Source organism: Felis catus, chromosome F2, assembly GCF_018350175.1.
Source record: "Felis catus isolate Fca126 chromosome F2, F.catus_Fca126_mat1.0, whole genome shotgun sequence".
NCBI lineage: Eukaryota > Metazoa > Chordata > Mammalia > Carnivora > Felidae > Felis > Felis catus.
This window is the reverse complement of record NC_058385.1, coordinates 49,199,365-49,220,734: the sequence shown is the minus strand read 5'-3', so window position 1 is coordinate 49,220,734 and position 21,370 is coordinate 49,199,365. Positions and strand designations below refer to the sequence as shown.

The 21,370-nt window shown below is 40.7% G+C and overlaps 1 protein-coding gene across 38 annotated transcripts in view; it reads right to left on the bottom strand.

Moving 5' to 3' along the window:
- RIMS2 (regulating synaptic membrane exocytosis 2) overlaps positions 1-19,032 on the bottom strand; it is a 612,755-nt gene extending 593,723 nt beyond the window's left edge. For 37 of the 38 annotated variants that reach the window (XM_045050046.1, XM_023248368.2, XM_045050081.1 and 34 more), the window contains exon 1: positions 18,840-19,015. In XM_045050046.1, coding sequence (XP_044905981.1) covers positions 18,840-19,015 — 176 coding nt within the window. Of the gene's footprint in view, positions 1-18,839 lie in introns of all 38 variants that reach the window. The other variant, XM_045050079.1, reaches the window with a different exon arrangement.
- Positions 19,033-21,370: the final 2,338 nt, after the last annotated feature.

Sequence of the window (21,370 nt, the reverse complement as noted above, 5' to 3'; positions counted from 1 at the left end):
GGTAAGTGGCCGACTTCAGCTCAGGTCATGATCTTGTGGTTTGTGAGTTCGAGCCCCACATCACTAACAGCCCCACTGTTAGTGCAGAGCCTGCTTGTGATTCCCTCTCCCCCACTCTCTCAAAATAAATAAGCTTTAAAAAAAAGAAAGAAAGAAAAGAAAATTACTAACTAAAGTTTTCATTGCAGATTAATGAATCTACAGTTTGTTATCTAGTTAATAACTGACATTGCAGTGCCTAAAGACAAATGGCAAAAAACATATTATTTATCCTACAAAAAAGTACCAGATTTTGAAACAAAATATGAAAGAAATGCTGTATAATTTTATGACAAGAAACTATAAAGTCTCTACAAAAAAAGTTTATTCTGGAAAAAAACTGAAATTTAAGTAACACTATTTTATTCCCAGAGAAGATCTGGAATGTAAAATCTTGCCTATAAATATGAATTCCACATTAAATAATGTTTTCAAAATAAAAAATCTAATCACTCCCCAGCTGCTAAAATCCCAACTATTGGCTTTATACAGAGAAATGAGTTCAGAACGCCACTCTCTGCTGTTCCACACCTCAGTGTGTTGTCTATTCAAAAGGAAAGCTTTCATTTTAAAGTTTATGGGTTAAAAATAAATATTGACACTGTGAGTGATTCTCACTTTACAGATTTGTTGAAGGCTATTAACTGACTTTAAAAAAAAATGGCTTATTTAACTGACAGTTACAAACACCTGGATGAACTCAGTCAAAAATTTTCACGAACTGTGCGAAAGAATATTAATGAGTATGACAAAGCTTATAGATTCAAAGCAATAGCTCAGTTTCATAAAAATTAAGTTAAAATGATTCACCAGTGACAGTCAATGTTATAAGCTGAGTCCTAATTAAGGCTAGCAGAGTACTACATATGCTTCAAGAAGAATATCAACATTATTTTTAAATAACTGACATTTTTTAAACTTCAATTGCATTTGGAATCCATTCACATTATCAGAAGAAATTCAACATTACATTTGTCAGTGAAAGAAAAGAAAGAGCAAACAGTTAAAAAAGTGTTACTACCATTGGAGTGAAATTTAAAGAGAGTGAATTTTCAAGATTAATAGCATGAAAGGAGTTTCTATCGATCAAGGAAAAGGAAATAAGTTTTTTCTTACAATTTGCTACCAACTACTTCTATAGTTTGTCAATGGTGAGCAACAAGAATCTGAAGAGATCATCACCAAATGGTCTTGATCAGGAATTATGCGTATATGTTTCAAAAATAAGTACATAAACCTTATAAAAAGTATCCTCATAGAAGCTAAGTTTCTCATTTTAGATGTCACAGGGTATTATTTAAAAGTTTTTACAATTCAACATTTACTCTCTTCCATAATACCCTGCATTTTGTTTTGCTTATAATTATATAATAGAAAATGTGGGGCACCTGGGTGGCTCAGTCGGTTAAGTGTCCAATTTCAGCTCAAGTCACGATCTTGCGTTGAGTCCGGGGCCCTGCGTTGGGCTCTGTGCTGACAGCTCGGAGCCTGCAGCCTGCTTCTGATTCTGTGTCTCTCGCTCTCGCTGCCCCTCCCCCACTCACACTCTGTCTCTCTCACTCTCAAAAATGAATAAATGTTAAAACAAATTAAAAAAAAAAAAGAAAATGTGATTTTTTTTCTCCAAGCTTTTATTTAAATTCTAGTCAGTTAACATACAGTGTATTAAAATACCAAAAGCCCATAATTGCCCACCTATTACCCCCCCCCAAATCCAAACAGCTCTGAAAATAGAACTTCTTCTGTAAGCCTGGGCCAAAATTCTTGATCTGATTTAGCATGAGGCTATATACAGTCTTTATCTAACCCATTTGTAAATATTCATGTTTCACTGGAGAAATGAGTTTGATTAGGGGCCGCTGTCCTGCCCCTAAGAGTCATATATTGTATGGCATGTGCATTTTAAAATCCAAAACACTCTGAAACACATCTGGCACCACAAATTTCAGCTGAGGGATGTGTTTTCCATCTCCATTTTACAGAGTTTAGGGAATTAAAGTGACTTCTTCAAGACAACATAGCTTGTCAATGATGGAGGGAGAACTCTACCCCACACCTCCAAATCTTGTTTGTTTTCTAGTCCTCTCTACACTACTGGCCATAACTGAAAAAACCTTTTTCTACATAAATAGACATTCCATATTTCGTATAAATCATGCCAGCATAAGTTAACATAAAAATTGTAATGCAGAACTTAAAAACAAAGTCTGTTTGTATCTAACCTTCAAAAAAATATACTTCCCGCTGCTTAAATTTGTTTACAGCCTCACCGTGTTACACAAATGAATTAAGGTCACTCTCTGATTTGTGGTTACTGACCCAGAAGTTAAGACCACCATCAACTTTTATTCTGATGCTATTTTCACTAAAATTCATAAAAACCACAAAGCAAATAAAATTTTAGAGGAAGAAATACAAGTAATTATGCTAGGGACTGCAAAATTTTCTAATACCGATCCTGTCAATCTTGTGATAGCTGCATTTTTCAACAAGTATTTCTGATTTTCCCTCCCTACGTGGTAGGGCTACACTTTTCTGCCCCTGAGTTAGGCATGATCAGCAACTTGCCTTCGCCAGTGAAATGTGAGAAGTTGTATATATATTTCCGAGAGGAAACTTTAAGAGAAAAGTTGCAATTCACCCCAGTCTTTTCATTTTGGTCTCAACGTTCCAAACAGCTTCTTTATTGGCCTGTGTCCCAGAATGAGGATAACATAGAGACCCCAAGCGCCCCAGGGAAAACATATGGCATGGAAAATAAAGCGATCTATACTGTTTAAAGCTACTGATATTTAGGGAGAGCATAGCTTATAAACTGACACATTTGCTACCTCTCCGCTCCAAATCCACCCTTCTTTGTCCTGTTTTGATACTGGATCTGGACTCTGTAACCATTTGTCCTTCCCCAGTTGGCACAATTGTGAAGTTCTGTCAGCAGAGGGAGCCAGAGTGACATTAAAGGAAGAAGGGGCTTCTCCTTCTGGTTCTGAGTGCTTTGGTGTTTGTCCTGTGTTCCTTGGCTGTCCGCAGCTTGGCAGCCAGTGGCACTCACCCTCCTAACACGTTTCACTTAGCACCCTAGCGGGCATCCTCCCAGCAGTTTCAGTAGCACCCCAGCGGACACCGCAATAGGTGGCTTCCCAGAGACTTCCCTGAGAACTCCAGCCAGCTTCTCTGCAAGCCCCACCAACACCCTCTCAGATGACTTCCAGCTTGCCCGCCCCAGCTTGCGGCAGCTCAGTGGGGTACAACCACACCCTCTAACAAGGGCTGAATCTCAGCCTTAGCCTTGGGGGAAGAAGGGATGTCTTCCAAATGTGTTGCTTCCTTGGGTACTCAGCTTCAGCACTAAAAGAGGTGGCTGCTCACTGCTAGAGGTTAATAATCCTTTATATTAAAGTTTTCCCGTTCAAATTATGACTGTAGTTTCTGTCTCCTCACTGGACTCTGACATCTAGTCTATCCTAACATATACAACTACGTAGTGTGACATGAATTTATATTAGTAGTTTTTTTTTTTATTTTTTTTTTCAACATTTAGTTATTTTTGGGACAGAGAGAGACAGAGCATGAACGGGGGAGGGGCAGAGAGAGAGGGAGACACAGAATCGGAAACAGGCTCCAGGCTCTGAGCCATCAGCCCAGAGCCCGACGCGGGGCTCGAACTCACGGACCGCGAGATCGTGACCTGGCTGAAGTCGGACGCTTAACCGACTGCGCCACCCAGGCGCCCCTATATTAGTAGTTTTGAAGGACAACCTTGGTTCGTGTTCTTTTTCTACTTTATTTCATAGCTATTTTTAATGTTTTATTACCTAAGTTAAACCAATTAATTACATTTTAAACACTGACATAAACTTCAAGTCATAATACACACTACATCTTTTCACTAATTCAGACTTCTTAGCTAATAATTATAAGAAAAAAATAATACATGAAAGCACACTCATTGCAGGATAAGAAAAGGTTCCTAGACCAAACATGCAAGAGAAACCATATTCCAGGGACCCCTGGGTGGCTCAGTCGGTTAAATGTCCAACTTCAGCTCAGGTCATGATCTCAGGGTTTGTGAGTTCGAGCCCTGGGTTGGGCTCTGTGCTGACAGCTCAGAGCCTGGAGCCTGCTTTGGGTTCTGTCTCTCTCTCTCTCTCTCTCTCTCTCTCTCTCTCTCTCTCTCTCTGCCCTTCCTCTGCTTATGTGTGCTCTCCCTCCCTCCCTCCCTCCCTCTCTCTCTCAAAAATAAACAAAAACACTTCAAAAAAAAAAAAAAGGTTTAAGGGGCACACCTGGGTGGCTCAGTCGGTTAAGCAACAGACGGGCTCAGGCTTGGGTCATGATCTCGCAGTTGCGTCGGGTTCTGTGCTGACAGCTCAGAGCCTGGAGCCTGCTTTGGATTCTCTCTTTCTCTCTCTCTCTCCCTCTCTCTCTCTCTCTCTGCCCCTCCCCCACTCGTGCTCGCTCACTCTCTCTCTCTCTCTCTCTCTCAAAACTAAACATTAAAAAATTATTGAAGAAAAAAAAGATTTACATGACTGTCAGATAATGAAAATATTTGGAAACATTTCAGTAACTCTTCACTATTTAGTCATATGGCAAAGTGAATTCTCTTTCCATAAAAATAAATCCAATTATTAACTAAAATGAATACTTAAGAATACTTACGTGCTCTTTATATTCGAAGAATATAGAAGAATTCACACTGCTTGCCCCCAACGCCCCACCCCACTGGCAGTTGGACCAATATTTTTATTCAGGAGGAAATTTTTAAACAAATAAAAAATGAAGAGCAGATTGGGAGTGAGTTGAGGGAAATAAGGTATTATAAACCCATAGAAAAGTGCATTGTAAAATATTTCAGAGATATTATTCTGGAATTTGTATCTCTGTATACAAAATATATTTAAAAAAAATAAAAGTAGTACAAAGTCTACTTTATAAAAAACATATACCCAGGGGCGCCTGGGTGGCGCAGTCGGTTAAGCGTCCGACTTCAGCCAGGTCACCATCTCGCGGTCTGTGAGTTCGAGCCCCGCGTCGGGCTCCGGGCTGATGGCTCGGAGCCTGGAGCCTGTTTCCGATTCTGTGTCTCCCTCTCTCTCTGCCCCTCCCCCGTTTATGCTCTGTCTCTCTCTGTCCCAAAAATAAATAAATAAATAAATAAATAAATAAATAAATAAATAAATAAATAAATAAAACAAAACAAAAAACATATATCCAATTGTATCTAGGCCACTCACTAATGTAAGGAGAAAAATGGCCCCTCAAAGGCATTCACACTCTAACCCCGGGAACATGTAACATGTAACATCTCTTACATGGCAAAAGGGATTTTACAGATATGATTAAGATGGGGAGATTATTCTGGAATATCTGGGCCGAGTCTAACCATCTGAGTACCTAAAAGAGAAAAATCTTTCCCCACTGTGGGCAGAGAGAGATGTAGTGACAGAAGAAGGGCCAGAAATGGCATCATGAGAAGGATTTTCCAGATAAACACACTGAGGTGCAAAATTACCAAGTAACAGCTGAGATTCAAGCCCAAACTGGCTGACTCTATAGTCCAGACACCCAAGCACTATGGTCTTAACTGTTTTCCAGAAGACTAAACAGCAGTGTGATGGAAAGAGCATGAGTTTTGGAGTTAGAGAGATCTACCCACCTCTGTGTTCTGCTACTTACAGCCTTTGTGACCTGAATCCTAGCACACAGTAGTCACCAAACAAAGGTTAGTTCCCTCCTTCACTTTCTGCTACAAGTCTAGAGACCTATTCAAATTCAAAGCAAATCCTATGTAGAAGAGACTTCAGATACAAACTGAATACTAGCCTCACACTCTTGAATTTCCATTTCTCTTTCCTCTCATTCCACATATTCCTTCTAAGGAATCAGCTAAGACAACCTATGGTACCACAAAACTGTCCCTATATTCTAAGCTTTCATTATTACATCAACAAAAATAGACTGTAATTTTACTGTAAGAACATTACTAGAGAGTAAGGAGAAAAAAAAGTTTAAAGAAATGAAGCATGAGGTATAGGTAAAACAAAGGGACTTCAAATAATCTTAGCCATAGTACCTCAAAGAAACAGCTTATTACACACGTCTTCTAGTTCATCTCTTTGGCTCAACTTTGTTACCATGTTGCCTTGTTAATATACTTAAAAAGTGGTCACTACCCATATACTAATATGCTTTAAGTGAATATTCTTTATCACCTACAAATCAACTTTATCACCTGTTCTAGACATTGAATGTGGTCTTAACAAAGGCTTTGTCCTCAAAGGTGCACAGCCTCCGCACTAGCTGGCCATTTAAATGTCTATGCTCCAGTTCTCTTGATTTTAAATCTCTGGGGATTTTCAAGCATACCTACAAAATGATCCAATTTCACACATTCTCTCAAGATTCATTTAGCTTCCTGCCCCTGCAATACCACCATCATCATTGCTCAGAGAATTTTCTTTTTTGACAATGGTTTCCAAAATGCCAATGACTCCTATTTCAAATAGAAAAATACTCCACATGAGAGCAAAAAAAAGTGTCTACCACCAGCAAAAGGTGGCTTAAACTCTCGCATCCTTGAACAAATATTTATTAAATGAAAAGTCTTTTAAGTGAAAAAATTTATTTATTAAATATATTGTCTTCACTGATTTCATGTGTTGTTAAAAACACATGCTTGATTCCTAGTTTAACTAATACCATGCACCATAACTAATAACTGGCATGTCCAAGAAGGATAACAATGAAACTTCTTGCAAATGTGACCACCAAATCCCAAAGATAATCATTTCTTGAGGTATCAGCAACTATCCACTGTTAGGCACTGCTACACTTAATTATTCACTCAAAACACATTTATATCCACTCACAATGGACTACCCACTGCAAACACAGTCCTTTTCCTATAATTTGTTAGAAAAGAGGAAAAGCAATTCAATGACTATGATATAATAAAAAGTAGTTATTAAGAGTGCAAATTCTAGAATATGACTGTCTAGGTTTTAAATCCTGGCTCCCCACTAAAAACTTTGAGCATACAACTTCAGACTTCATTTTTTTCATCTATAAAAATGATAAAATAATAACTATCTCATAAGGTTGTCATGGGGGCTGAATTAGATAATGCATATATAATGGGGCATAGTAACAGCACAGTAAGCATCCAGTATATGTTGGCTATGGAGTATTAATACTGTAAGAGTTACAGAAGAAGTATGCAATAAGGGTTGTGAGAGCAGAGGAAAACCTAACCCAGTTTTCAGCTGGTTGGAAACCTGACATATATCTGGATTAAGAACTAGTAGGACTTAGGAGCACATCTGGCTGACTCAGTCAGTGGAGCATCTGACTCTTGATCTCAGGGTTGTGAGTTTGAGCCCCACGCTGGGTATAGAGATTACTTAAAAATAAAATCCTAAACAAAAAATAGTAGAACTTAACAACAGAAAAGTGGGTAGGGCTTTCTAGGCAAAGAGAACAATATATCCTAGAATATTAAAAAAAAAAAAAACAACAACAACAATAAGGAACTAACTTCAATTTGATACAACCAAAGGTGTTCCCCAAGAAAGACTACCAGGATATAAAAACTGATAAAACATCACAAAGGGACTTCTATGACACACCTAGAAATCTAGACTGCATAGTAAATGCAGTGGGGAAGCACTGACAAATATTAAGGACTTTAAAATAGATTTGTGTGTTGGACTGTTGTACTATTATGGAAGATGGGTTAGAGGTGTGCCTGAAAGTGGAGATACCCATTTGGAGACGAATAATTAAAGAAAATATAATAAAGGCATGAAACAGTGCCCCGACAATGAAGACAGAGAGAAAGAGAGAGATTTCGAAGATGTTTGGAAGAGAATAATGACAGGATTTGGTAACTGATTATATTTGAGAGCTGAGGGAGAGTATTAGAAGGACTCCCCACCACCAGCACCAGGTCTCTCTGGTCTTATAAAATTCACTTCTGATTTCTACAAACCTTCCTAACCTTTAGTTTGGAAATGGAATTTAACCATAGCCTTCAACCTGCAAAACTTCTAACATGAGGCTTCAATTTATTCTAAAATGGATCCTAGCTGGGGTGCCTGGGTGGCTCACTTGGTTAAGCATCCAACTTTGGCTCAGGTCAGGATCTCACAGTTTGTGAGTTCAAGCCCTGTGTCAGGCTCTGTGCTAACAGCTCAGAGCCTGGAGCCTGCTTCAGATTCTGTGTCTCCTCCTCTCTCTGCCCCTCCCCTGCTCATGCTCTGTCTCTCTCTCTGAACAATAAACGTTAAAAAAATTTTTTTAAATGGATCCTAGGATTGCAAATTTTTCTGTCTCATTATGAGGTCTGCGTCCTATATCTGCTTCCAGAGCAGGTATCTCTGAAGATTCAGTGTACACACCTACCTTCTTGCACCTTCTCCAACAAATCCCCAGTTGGGGTACCGCCCACTTGTCATCAAGCAGATGAACAGACCCTTCCTGGTAAATTCTGTATTCACAAATCCTATGGCTGATTTAAGACTTAAGTCAGCTTAGACCAATCATTAAAGAGAAATCAACCTGTGGTAATAAAGTTCAGTACCACAGAAATACTTCTGGAGTTGACCAGTTTAGATGGGAACTTTAAAGCTTTCCAAAGTTAACTAAGTAACAGATAATAATCATGAGAATGTATTACTTACAATAGCCACAGTAATAGATACAGCCCTAAAATCAGTGACTTAACAAAGAAATGTATCTGTTATTCATACAAACTCTAACGGAGGGGGGAGGCTAAGTCACCAGCCAGAACTTAATTACCCCAATCCATTTAGAAACAAGGAAAGCTGGAAAAGGTAGTCCAGGGCTAGGCAGTGCTGCATAGCAACAACTCTGTGAAAGAGGAATGTTAATCTTTGATGAACACCTAGCTATCTCCACTACAAAATTCATTTTTAACAGAAAAAAATTTTTGTGCTGATAAAAACATCAATTAATTCTTTCAGCTCTTGGTCAAAAGGAATTATGTGTGATGTGTGATGAAATAGACTGTTCATATATGCACCTGAGAAGCAAATTTTTCACCAATAAACACCATTATGGTTATACTGTTATCTAGCTATATTGTTCAGGATATCCTTTTTTCCCAGCTTTAACATCCTAGAAGCCTAGCTGCAGAATGCATAAAACTGCTAAGTTATTTTTCCCTTACAGCTGAACATAAACTTAGTTGGGGGGGAAAAAAACTGCTAAAGAACATAGAGAATTCTATCTTCCTCCTGTGCCTAAAAGAGCATTTAACCAGAACCTCTGTTTAGCAGAACCTACCAAATTACGTGTGTGTAATGTAAGAAGGTTAAATTTTTATAATCTATAAACTGTTTGAAAGTTCTTAACTCTAAATGTCTTTAAAAAGCGTTTAGCTAGCACTATGTGATATGGAAAATACAAATTGGAGCTTTTTGACATGTGTATATAATATACATCTAATACATGTTCATAATACATAAACTATGTAAAATTCATCCATTCTTAGCCTAATTTATACTATCTAGTTGCTTACAGTTTGGGGGGGGGGGGGGGGCAGTAACAGTTCTAGAGAGAAAACAGGTGAAATAATATTCTATCACTTTTAGACCTAAACCTGTTCTTAACTTTTCCCTTTCTATAATTCTACTTCTAATCCTATTTCTAGAACTTCCCATCACACAATCTAACAAAACTTATCTCTCTTTCATAACACAACACGGTATGAAATCTGCAATAATTCACTAAGCTAAGATAAAGAGGCACAGAATCTTCCCCAGCCACAATATGTCATTTACACAGCTAATCTCTTTTCTTTATCTTCCTAAACTACACTCACATTTCCAATATTCCCTTGGAGGTGATATAGGAATATATACAAAAAAGGAAATTTGTTCTAGTTAAATCTAACATATAAAACAAAGATTGTGCAAGAGTCAAAAACATCTGAAGAATGAAACAAAACCAGATGGTGAGAAACTCACGGAGACAAAGTTGTCAATGGGAGCAAGGAATGTTCAATAAAAGAAAAACAGATCTGTAGTTTCGGGGGAAAAATGACAAGACGTTAATAGATTTAGTAGAAAAAAGTTCTCTAAGCTAAAATACGAAGTAGCGTTCCTCACAAGTATGAATGGATTCAAACAGCACTGATCTTCTTCTCCCCTTTTTCTTTGCCTTCTCTTCTTTCTCCCTTTTTGCCCTTTTTACTGCTACTCTATTATTTCCCATCCTGCCCCCCCTATATCACAAGTTATAGTCACTTCTAGTACAACTATTCACATTATAAACTGTTTAGAATAAGAAAAACAATAAAAGAAGCCTTCTCCGGCTGGTCTCTCAAGAGAACAACGGTCCTGAGACTAAACCAATTTAGAGAGCTGACCATCAGTGAGATGAGCAAAGACAGATCTACATGATGTACAGCAGTCAGTTGAGCAAGTCAGGCACCCTGAGAGCTTACTTTACCCTTACTTTTTTACCCTTACTTTACCTCCTGTTGTCAAATTCCAGTAATTTGGCTCCTATATATTTCCAAATCTATCCTGCCTCTCCACCTCCAGCAGAAGTGTCCTCTTTCAGGGGCGCCTGGGTGGCTCAGTTGGTTAAGCGTCCGACTTCAGCTCAGGTCATGATCACATAGTCTGTGAGTTTGAGCCCTGAGTCCGGCTCTGTGCAGACAGCTCAGAGCCTGGAGCCTGCTTTGGATTCTGTGTCTCCCACTCACTCTGCCCCTCCCCTACTCATACTCTGTCTCTCTCTCTCAAAAATGAATAAATGTTAAAAAAAAAAAATTAAAAACAAAAGAAAACAAAAAAGAACTGTCCTCTTTCATATCTCCATCATATATCACCTGGATTACCAGAAGACTCTCCTAACTACAGCCCTGGTCTCTAGCATCAATCCCTCAGACTGTAAGGCTGGGGGGTGCCCAACCAAATCTGATTACACTGTGTCACTGCTTAAAATCCCTCTGTTACTCCCTACTACCTTCAGGATTAAATCCAAATCAAAGGAAAACATACAACGTCTTTGAAGCTCTGACCCTTGCCATCTCTCAAGTCTCCTCTACCGACTCACTTCCAATAAGCCTTATGCTCCAGACATTGTAAACCACTTCAAATCAGTTTCTTGACTATGCCCTGCCTCTCTTTTACAAATGAGAGTTAAAGTCTGGGATAGAAAGACTTGGGAGTTTTCGTATTTTTGCTTGGAATATCTTCCTCTGCCCAATGAACATCTACTCATCCTTTGAGTCTCAGCCTAGGTGTCATCTCCCCCAAACTGGATAAGGTGCTCCTGTTCAATGAATATATCCATGATACACTGTGCACGTGGTCTCCCAGTACTTATCATGCAATATTGTAACTGTGGTTTATCATGTTCCTTATAGTGACTTCCTACAGGGTTAGCTGAGAATGGTTAAGAGTGTTTTAACACCCAGAAATAGATATCTGCATTTCATCAGGTGACTAGAGAATACGACAGTATCTGTAGTCTCTAGAATCTTTAATATCTAGGAGTAAAATTTCCACATAATTAAAAAGGATAAAATGTGTTACACCCTCAAAACAATACCAAAGAGACAGCAAACTACTCACTTGATTACTCTGACATATTTTTTACTATGGTCATGATGTTCCAAAAACACTTTTACTGTGTTTTTTCATGACACTTCACATTTCAGTGTGCTCATGTGATTACAGTTGGCCTTCAGTTGTCTGCCTCTGAAAGGAATGAATTATAGAAATTTCTATCCGAAATATTCTCTACATCACTTACCATTCAGCTCTGTTAAACACACTGGAAATATACAAACACTTTCAAAGTAAAGTCGTAATTTTTAAAGCAAAATATTCTTTACATTAAAAAATAATTACAATTTCAAGATGACATATTACAATATTCTTCTGGTTTCTAATCAAAACAGATGTGCTCTTAGTCTAAAAGAAAGGTGAGTCAAGGGGCGCCTGGGTGGCTCAGTTGGTTAAGCGACTGACTTCAGCTCAGGTCATGATCTCGCAGTTTGTGAGTTCAAGCCCCATGTTGAGAGTCCCTCTCTGTCTCTGCCTCTCCCCTGCTCATGTTCTGTCTCTTTCTCTTTCTCTCTCTCAAAAATAAATTGACATTAAAAAAATGTTTTTAATAAACAAATAAAAGATGAGTTGCAATCATACGCAAATACTGTAAGTTTTCTCCTAGTAAAAAAATAATAATAAATAAATAAGCAAAATTGCACATAGGTTTAAAAATTACAATTGATTTTGAAAATAAGGGCACTACTACCTAAGCAAACTTTTTTCTTCTAGATCTTCAAATTTCACCTTGAAAGCAAGCACTACCTAACTGAACACAGTATTTTATTCCCCAACATTTCATTCAGTCACCCAACTAATATTTTTAAGTACTACTATTAAAACATTGTGTTGGGTTAGAAGCTAAGGCTGATATGGTGAACAAGACAGACATGGTGTCTGCTCTCTGGGAGTTTATAATCTAGCAGGGCAGACAGACCATAAACAAATAAAGAAATTGTAAATTTTAATAAGCATAACTGGAAAATATTAAAGATGATATGAAAAAGAAGAAAGAAAAGAACCTACTTAAGAACATGGGGCAAGAAAGAACTCTCTAAGGAGGCAAATTTGAAGCTAAGAGGCAAAGTGGAAGTCATACAAAGAGTGTGTGCATTTGAAAAGCAATGGAAAGCAGAGGAGCACTCTAAATTGACACTTCAAAATGAGATTAACCTGATAAGATTCGCTGAGTTCTCAGATATAATATGAATAAGACAAATAAATAAATACATATTTTGATTTATTAATAGAGTAAAAAATTGATCGCAGACAACTGTAAGGACAATCACAGAGTAATTTGCACAAATTAGTTCCCTCGCATTCACCCATGATTATCAGTATCTTGCCAATAACCAATAATTTGGTGTCTTATTTCTGCTGCTACACCTTAGTTTCAGACTCTCTAAAAATGTTTTTTGCTGAGGAAATTGCTGCCGATTCATCACCTTCCCTCTCCATCCCTGGGCTTCTAGATAAATAATGAAGGCACTTAAAAGTCCTTCGGGCATTTTTTTGACTTCCCAGTAGACAAAGAAGAGAATGTCTCAATTGGAAAAAAAAAAAAAAAAAAGTTAAGATTTCATCCAAGAATGCTATGATAATATTAAGGTTCAGAAACTATTGTCTAGGGGCGCCTGCATGGCGGTTAAACGACTGACTTCGGCTCAGGTCATGATGTCACAGTTCATGGGTTTGAGCCTCACATTGGGCTCTGTGCTGACAGCTCAGAGCCTGGAGCCTGCTCTCTGGATTCTGTGTCTCCCTCTCTCTCTGCCCCTCCCCCGCTCATGCTCTGTGCCTCTCTGTCTCTCAAAAATAAATAAATGTTAAAAAAAAATAATAAACTATTGTCTATAATCAGTTAATAACGACTTTTTTTGGCACACTTATTTATGCCAGGACATTTAATCTACATTGATCATAACAATCCTTCAAGGTAGGTGTTATTATTTTGATAATACAGATGAGGAAACATGGACTCAGAGAGTTTAACAACATAAGCAAGACCTTACAGTGATTAATTAGTAAAATAAGGTTTCAAGTCAAAATCCAGCTGGCCCCTCACACTTGCCTCCATTACCTCTCTCTTCGTCACACAGTATAATCAGTTCTTTATCAATATATACTCAATGACAAGAGAGTCAACAAGGAGATATTATTTAATTATCCTAGTTGCTTTAAAATACAGATTATATATAAAGAATTTATTAGGTACTTTCTCATAAATGCCAATCAATTTTTTAGAATGCATTTGCAATTCTTAAAACGGATAGATTTTTCATTCTTGACAATGGTCGTGGTTATTTACATAATCATAATAATGATTTTTGTTTAAAAGTCTTCATGATTAAATTGCATTTTTATTTCACATGCCGTGTTCTTAAATTTTCATTTAGCTATAAGAAGAAAATATGGTAGTCTTTTAAATATTAGGATGAGAAAGATCATTCTAAGTACATCACAAACTCAAAAGACATAAAACAAAAAGTGAAAAATTAAAATGCATTTTTTAAAAATCCTGACCAGTAAAAAAAAAAAAAAAAAGGCATAAAAAAGGTCATAAAACAAATGACAATAAAAAGAGCTTCTACAATTCACTAAAAATGACCAAAAGAAAAACAAAAAACTAAACAAATGCAAAAGGCTCTCAGCCTCACTGATAATAAGAAAATTTCAATTAAATCTACGATGGCATATCTTTCACCAAAGTATTGGCTAAGAGTATCACACACTGAATTGGAAAGGATATGGGAGCCTCCCTAGTTTAGGTCACTTATGCATACTTATTGTATGAAAATAAATTTGGCAATATTTATTAAAATTTAAAATATACTGACCTTTTGACCCAACAATGCATTTCTAGGAATTTATTCCAGAGATATATTCAAATATGTAAGAAATGATATATGCACAAAGATATTTATTGCAGTGTTGTTTCTAATGGCAAAATTAGAATCAACCTAAATACCCATAAATATGGTTCTAGATAAAGAAATTACAGAACATTCATAAAATGAGATATTACACAGCCATTAAAATGAATGAGGAAGCTATATATTAATGGGTGTGGAACTGATCTCCTAAAAAGTAAACTGCTGGGCACATTTATGTTTTTTATGTTTACGCATATACATCCATACATCTGTGTGCACACACACACATTATAGATGCACACAATATGTGATATATACACATATCTACTTTTACACATAGAGTATTTCTGGAATAGTATACAATACAGTGGCAAAAGTAGTTGCCTCTGGCTTGGAGAAAAAGTAGCTAAGAAATTTTGTACCATAGGTATATATTATCTATTCATAAAAAAGCTTATAAATTGGCTTTGAAAAATACTCTTAAAATTGAGTTATTAAAAAAATTTAGAACTGCTCATCTATGTTTTAAATATAAGCTAAATTATTACTCTGATCTATCATGAAATCTTTACTCACTGTCTTCTTTTATTTGGGAAGCAAATAAAAGACATTTGACATTAATAAAAAATCCAAACTGAGAATACAAAGATAATTTACACAGCAAAAAACATTATTTCTAATTTGTTATAAAAAAAAAAATCCTTATCTGAAAGACTATGATATGCACACAGTAGAAACTCAATAAATATTTACTGAATGAATACTTACTTTTCTATTGATTTCAGTGGTTTTGCTTATCTCATACATTTTTTTTCTTAATACCACATCAAAAAAAAATCATTCGAAAATATAAACCTAATAAATTATACCTTTCTTTCAAAAAAATTATTCTTCATTTTCCCAACAAAATTTATAAACTGCCTCATTAACATTACAAGTCATATCAACATTACTTATTAGTTACCTAATATGTGCAGGTGTTAAGTATGCTGCAAAACACAAACTCCAAAGAAGGGTACATTATTATTCTTGCCCTCAAGAAGTTTACAATCTTGAAAGACAAGGCTTAAAAACATTAATAAGTAAAAGAACACTATAGATTTTACCTATAGATTGAGTTATCAAAACTAAAACTGTATGTGGATTTCTGGTAAGGATAAAAAAAAGCAATTACTGATCTATTGAGGGATCTACTGAGATACAGATGCTTCAAAATTTTAGTATCTCAATCAGACGTAAAATAAAATTACTTGATGGTGACAGAAGACTTCCGAATATATGGATATTCAGCAAGGCTTTGAAGAAATTGCTAATAAATATAAATAGTCCTTAATTAATCTCTTCATAGAAAGAGAGATTACTATAGTGGTCTCAATGTCTTTTGATCACTCACCTCTCCCATTAAAAATATCTCAGGCGTGAACTTCTAAATACGTGCATATGTATTTACAAATTATATGGGTCTTAATATTGTCAATCTATATATTAAATATCAGTAATACTTAATTTCTTTTTCAAAGAAAGATAGAACTTGAAATATAAGTTTTAATATTCTCTTCCTGTACTCCAACATATCATCCTGTGATGTACTTTGTATGCACATCCCCCTTGGTATGAATTCTTAATATGAAAATATTTTCATCCAATGGTTTCAATTTTTCACACATCAAACTTTAACGTAATTGGTACAAGGCAGCAGACATCAACTTGATTTTCAGTTTGTTTCTCTCTGTCCATGACCTTCTCTCAAAATAAATGTTAACATGCAATTAAATGGACATCTCTAATTAAATGGACATCACTAAAGAGAAACAAAGGACAGTGTAGTCTTGACCAGATAAATGACCCCTAAAACTTAATGAGAAATAGTAATCATTGAAGAATACTAATATCACTTTTTCTTATATATAGTATTTGTAACTTAATACCCAATATTGATAATATATTACTTAATACATTATAAACTTATTTAAAACAATTTTTCTTTCATTATAATTCTATTATAAAATCTAATGTTTTCCTCATTTTCCTTGCCTAGTCTTAACTTATTTAAAAAGCCAAAAACATTTTTATAGAACATTTAAAATTAAATTTGTAATTATATTATGCTTTAACTCCAAAAAACTTCTTGTTAAAATGAATACAAAAATAATTCTGAAGCCACGTAGGCCATTTTGAGGTATAACTCCTTCCAAGACTAAGTTAGGCAGAAATGCAAATAGATATTTAAAATAAATATGAAGATTTTTCATCAATGTAATCTCTCTGACTGTATGAATGTATGTTTAGAGAATGTTTCTACCTAAACTGTGTGAATATGAATGCATGAACATTCTATGTATTTGCATAGTATACAGGCTTACACAGAAAGGTAATGTATGTAATGTAATGTACCTACCTGAAAAAGCCTTTCGCAACATTTTCCTAATGTAACCTATTGTTCAATCTGAGTAATTCTTAATTCAGTATTGAAAAATTCATTTACATCTCTATATACTAGAACAATAAGTGGATTTGGAACTACAGTGAACTAGCCAGTATATACTATGATTTAGCATACTACAAAGAAATAAAAACACATTGTACATTTAAATATATGGGTCAAAGAAATAAAACTATGTTTTATTTGACATCACTTTGGCAACACTAATTTTATCACAATTATAGTAGAAAATATAGATTCATATACTTAAATATCAAATTCTAAGTCATCAAAAAGCTAGGCATTGTTAGTATATATAGTAAAGCAAAGTGAGTATTATGCTCAAAAAGCTTTTAAAAATAATGGTTTATTCTAGCATTAGTTAAAATAAGCTACTTAAATCTCATAACCATTTTTCATTTACCAAGCCTACTAATAAATCATATTCCCAAACAAGTCTCCAAACCCACAAATTAGCTTTGAAGAAGCAACTCTTCTTTATTCCAGTTAGTATGTCAGAAATATTTGTTCTTAGTCCTTCAATTTTTCTCAAACATGTAGAGATATCTGATATATTTTTACCATAATTTACAGTATTTTCATTAAAATATGAAAATATATATGTATAGACAGAATAATCTCTGCATAAGTGTATTAAAGAATACTGAATTCAACAACCTGTTTTAAAATTTACATGATTAGAGGTCAATGTATTGCATCCTTCATAGAGGAACTCTACTCTTTCAATTTTGTGTTTCTGTGGAGAATATGGGAAAAATATGTTTGATAACATGCAAAAGAACAGTCCCACCGCTGGCATATAAACTGTCCAAGTTAATCTCTTAGTGAATAATTCATTTCAAGTAAAAAGAAAAAAGTTGAGTTGGAAAAACATAAAAAGGTTAAGCATCTTCTGCACAATCTCTTTCACACAGTATCTGAGAAATCAAATAACCATAAAACATTTAACAGCTAACCTGTAGAAACAAATCTCTTTGCTAGACTGACAAAAGGCGTCTCAAAGCTGTATCTCTCTCTGGACAGTTCCCTGGTGCTGAAGTTACACAGCGCTAAACCGCCGCCTGGGTGCTGCTTTTACTCTCTCACCCTCGGCAAAATCCCGGCTGCCTACACTATGAACACGAGTAGTAGAACTTCACAAGGTAGGAAGCATCCCAAACTGCAGTAATGGTAGGAACTGGAGCCTCTTCAGAGTCTCTTCAGGATTAAACAGATTTACTAGTTGCAAACAGGAAGAGCAGCAGAGTGCAGGGTGTTAGAACCCGCCGAGGGGGAGGGGCTGGAAGATGGCGGCGGCCGCACACCCACCCGAGACTTGCCAGAGTTTAGGCCCCTCGCCTGCACAGCCGCCCCCCTGCCCGCAGCGACCGCGGGCAGCTCTGCTCGTCTCCGCGTCGGAGGCAGGGCCGCCCTGCGGAAGCGCGGGACGAGGGGCCCCTGCTGCGCCCGCATCCCCGGCGGCGCGCCTTCGCCCGGGTCCCGGCCAGGGAGCACCTGTGCACGGCCATATTGGATTCATTGCCCCAGTCACTGCCACCGCGCGGGGGCGGCTGGAAAGGAGAGGGGACGCGCGGAGCCTGGGTTCAGCTTCAGCCCCGTGGGGACCCTGAAGCCCAACCGGCCCGCGGGGGAAGCCGTAAGGACGCCCGGGAAAATTACAACGCCTAAAGGCTCGCCACCCTCATCTCGGCCGGCCTCGGCACCTTCCCTTCCCGACACACACCCCCGCGCTCTGACACCCAGAAAGCAGCCCCGGCGGCCGGCGCCGGCCGCAGCCCTCGTGGCCCAGGCGCCGCCGGCTGGAGGGAGGGCGGCGATCCGGGGCGCGCAGGCGGCCGCAGGGCAGCGGCCGTGGGGGCGGAGGGGAGGGAGGGAGGCGGGAAGATGGAGCCGGGTCCTTACTTGAGCACCGACTGCTCCTTCTCCTCTTCTTTCTTCTGCCGATCCATGACGGCCAGGATGATTTTCCTCTCCTCCTCCGTGAGGTGGCTGAGGTCGGGCATCTCGGGCTGCAGGGGCGGCTGAGAGGCCGCCGGGGTGGGAGCCGGGCGGCCCCGCGGCCCGACAGGAGCCGACATGTTTGGTGGAGCCTAACCACCCTAGGGAAGCAGGGAGGCAACTCCACTGGCGGCGGCGGCGGCACCCGCGCGGGCGGCTGGGGCAGCCTCCGGCGCTGGGACAAATACATACAAATCAACGGCCTTCAATCCGAGGCGACAGCCCCCCTCCCCCAAGAAAGAAAGAGCGGAGGGGGAGGGGAGGGCGAGCGCGGCGGGGAGTGAGGGCTGAGGAGTGCGCTCCGGGAAATGTTTCTTCTTCCCGGGGGCGAAGGGCTGGCAAGTGAGCGGTTTGGCAGAGAGGAGCGGGAGGCCGGGCCGGGACGCGGAGTGCGCGGAGCGGCGGGGGAGGGTGGTGGAGTAAGGTGGCGGGGACGGCTAAGGGTGGGGTGACTGGAGGGAGCGGGCGGGAGGGCGGCGCGCCGGCCGGGGCGCGAGTGTGTCCGGCGGGGGCGGGGGCGCGCGCCGCGGCGGAGGGGAAGGGGTAAGCCGCGAACCAGCCCCCTGGGGGAGTCCCGGGAACTCGCTTCGAGCGCGGGGAGGCAGCGTCCCGCCAGTCGGAGGGACGCCGGGGCGGGAGCAGAGAGGGGAGTGAGGACGCAGGGGCTAATTTCCCGGAGAAGCAGCTCAGCTGTCCCGCCGGCTGACGCGTCACTGGGCTTCCAGACGCCGCGGAGGGAGGACCCCTCCAGAAAAGACCAGGGAAGGGCCGCGGGGCCGAGGGCGGCCGCCGGAGACAGCTCCGGGCTAAAGCGGAGAAGCGAAAGCTAGGAAGGGATGACTAGGGCTAGCGGCGGAGATTCCCGGGGCCACGGCCCACCGGCTGCCAACGCCCGGATCCGAGCGAGCTTCGACGCGTAGCAGGGTCGGGCGCTGGTGCTTCCTCATCACGCGCCCGCCCGCAGACCCTCAGCGGCCGCCGCCCCTTGGGTCGGTGGAGTCGGCGCCGGGGGCCCGCTCCCTACGCCGCTGCTGCCGCCGCCGCCGCTCGGTGCCGCCGCCCGCGCCTCCTCCGCCCCTCCACCTCCCGGGCTCCTCCCGCGGGGGCCGCGTCACCTCCTGGCCGCCCAGGCCCGGGCCAGGCGAGCACCCCTCCCGAGCGCGACCTGTGGGCTGGGGGCGGGAGGGAAGAGGAGGAGTAGAGAGCGAGTTTTCAAGGGGGGGGAGGGGGGTATAGAACGCTGGCCTGGGGGGGTGGGGCACCCAAGGATTCGAGAGTAGGGGACGAGAGCGTGAGCTGTGCTGGATGGGGGCGCCCTGTGGGTCAGGTCTGGAGGTAAAGGAGTGGGAGCCTGGGGGCGGGGAGGAGTGTGAGAGGAGTGTCAGGTCCGGAGATGGGCTGTGACCGGGAAGTGGGGGCGCCTAAGGTTTTGGAAAGGAAGGAACAGTGTGGAAGGAGGAGGATGCCCAGGTGTCGGGCTCAGAGGTGAAAAAGTGCGTGGAGGGGCTCCCCAGGTGTCGTGGGTGGGGTCCTTCAAGGAGGGAGAGCGTTGAGTTGGAGAGGTTCCCCAGGGTGCAAGGTGTGGGAACCCCCCCGCCCCTGGCCAGGGTTACTTGAGGGGAGGGAGAGGGAGCTATGAGTGAGTGGGGAGTGCAGGTGATTTAGAGGACCTGGGACCCTATGCTGGAGGTGGAGGTTGGGGGGAGGATGAGGAAGTTCTGGAAAACTGAGGGCTGATGGCAAAGAATGCGTGGAGAGGCCCTGAGGGGACAATGTGGGAGAGCGCAGAGAGGTAGGGAGGTGAGACTGGGGGAATTAGGGTTTATCTGGGAAAGGTGTGAGGATGAAGAGGCGCCGGGAAGCTGTGAGGGTGCTAGGATCATCAGGAGAGATCCTAGGTGAGATGATCCCAGGTGAGAATGAGCTTGGCCCTTTCCGGGGGAGCCTGGTCTAGAGAGAAGAGGCCGAGAAGTGAGGGGATCGGGTTAGCGTCTGAGTCTGGGTTTAGAGGCACAGAGACGGATTCGGTACTGAAAACCAGCTGCAGGAGAATGGCCGGGGCTGCCACCGCCTTCTGTGGACCAAGCTGAGCTCGGCCCGGAGGACTGTCCGGGTGGGGGCAGAGCAGGGAGCGGGCTGGGAGGCGTAAGGGGGAGGCCAGAGTGGTCCTGGCTGGGGAGCGCCTTCTGGGCGCTCTCCGCTAGAGCGGTGGATGACCGAGTTGGGGAGTGTGTGTGAGCGCGTGTACATGTATATGTGCACAGCCCTGCCTCGCCTCCCACACTCATAGTGTTTGGTACCAGGCCGGATTATGGTAAGATGAGTAGTGTAAGGCCTTTGGGGTTGGTATTATATTTACCTTCTTGGTAAAGGGGGAGCTCTCTCCCCCCTCCCTCTGTTCCCCAGGTACCATATGACTAACTCCCAATTTAAGA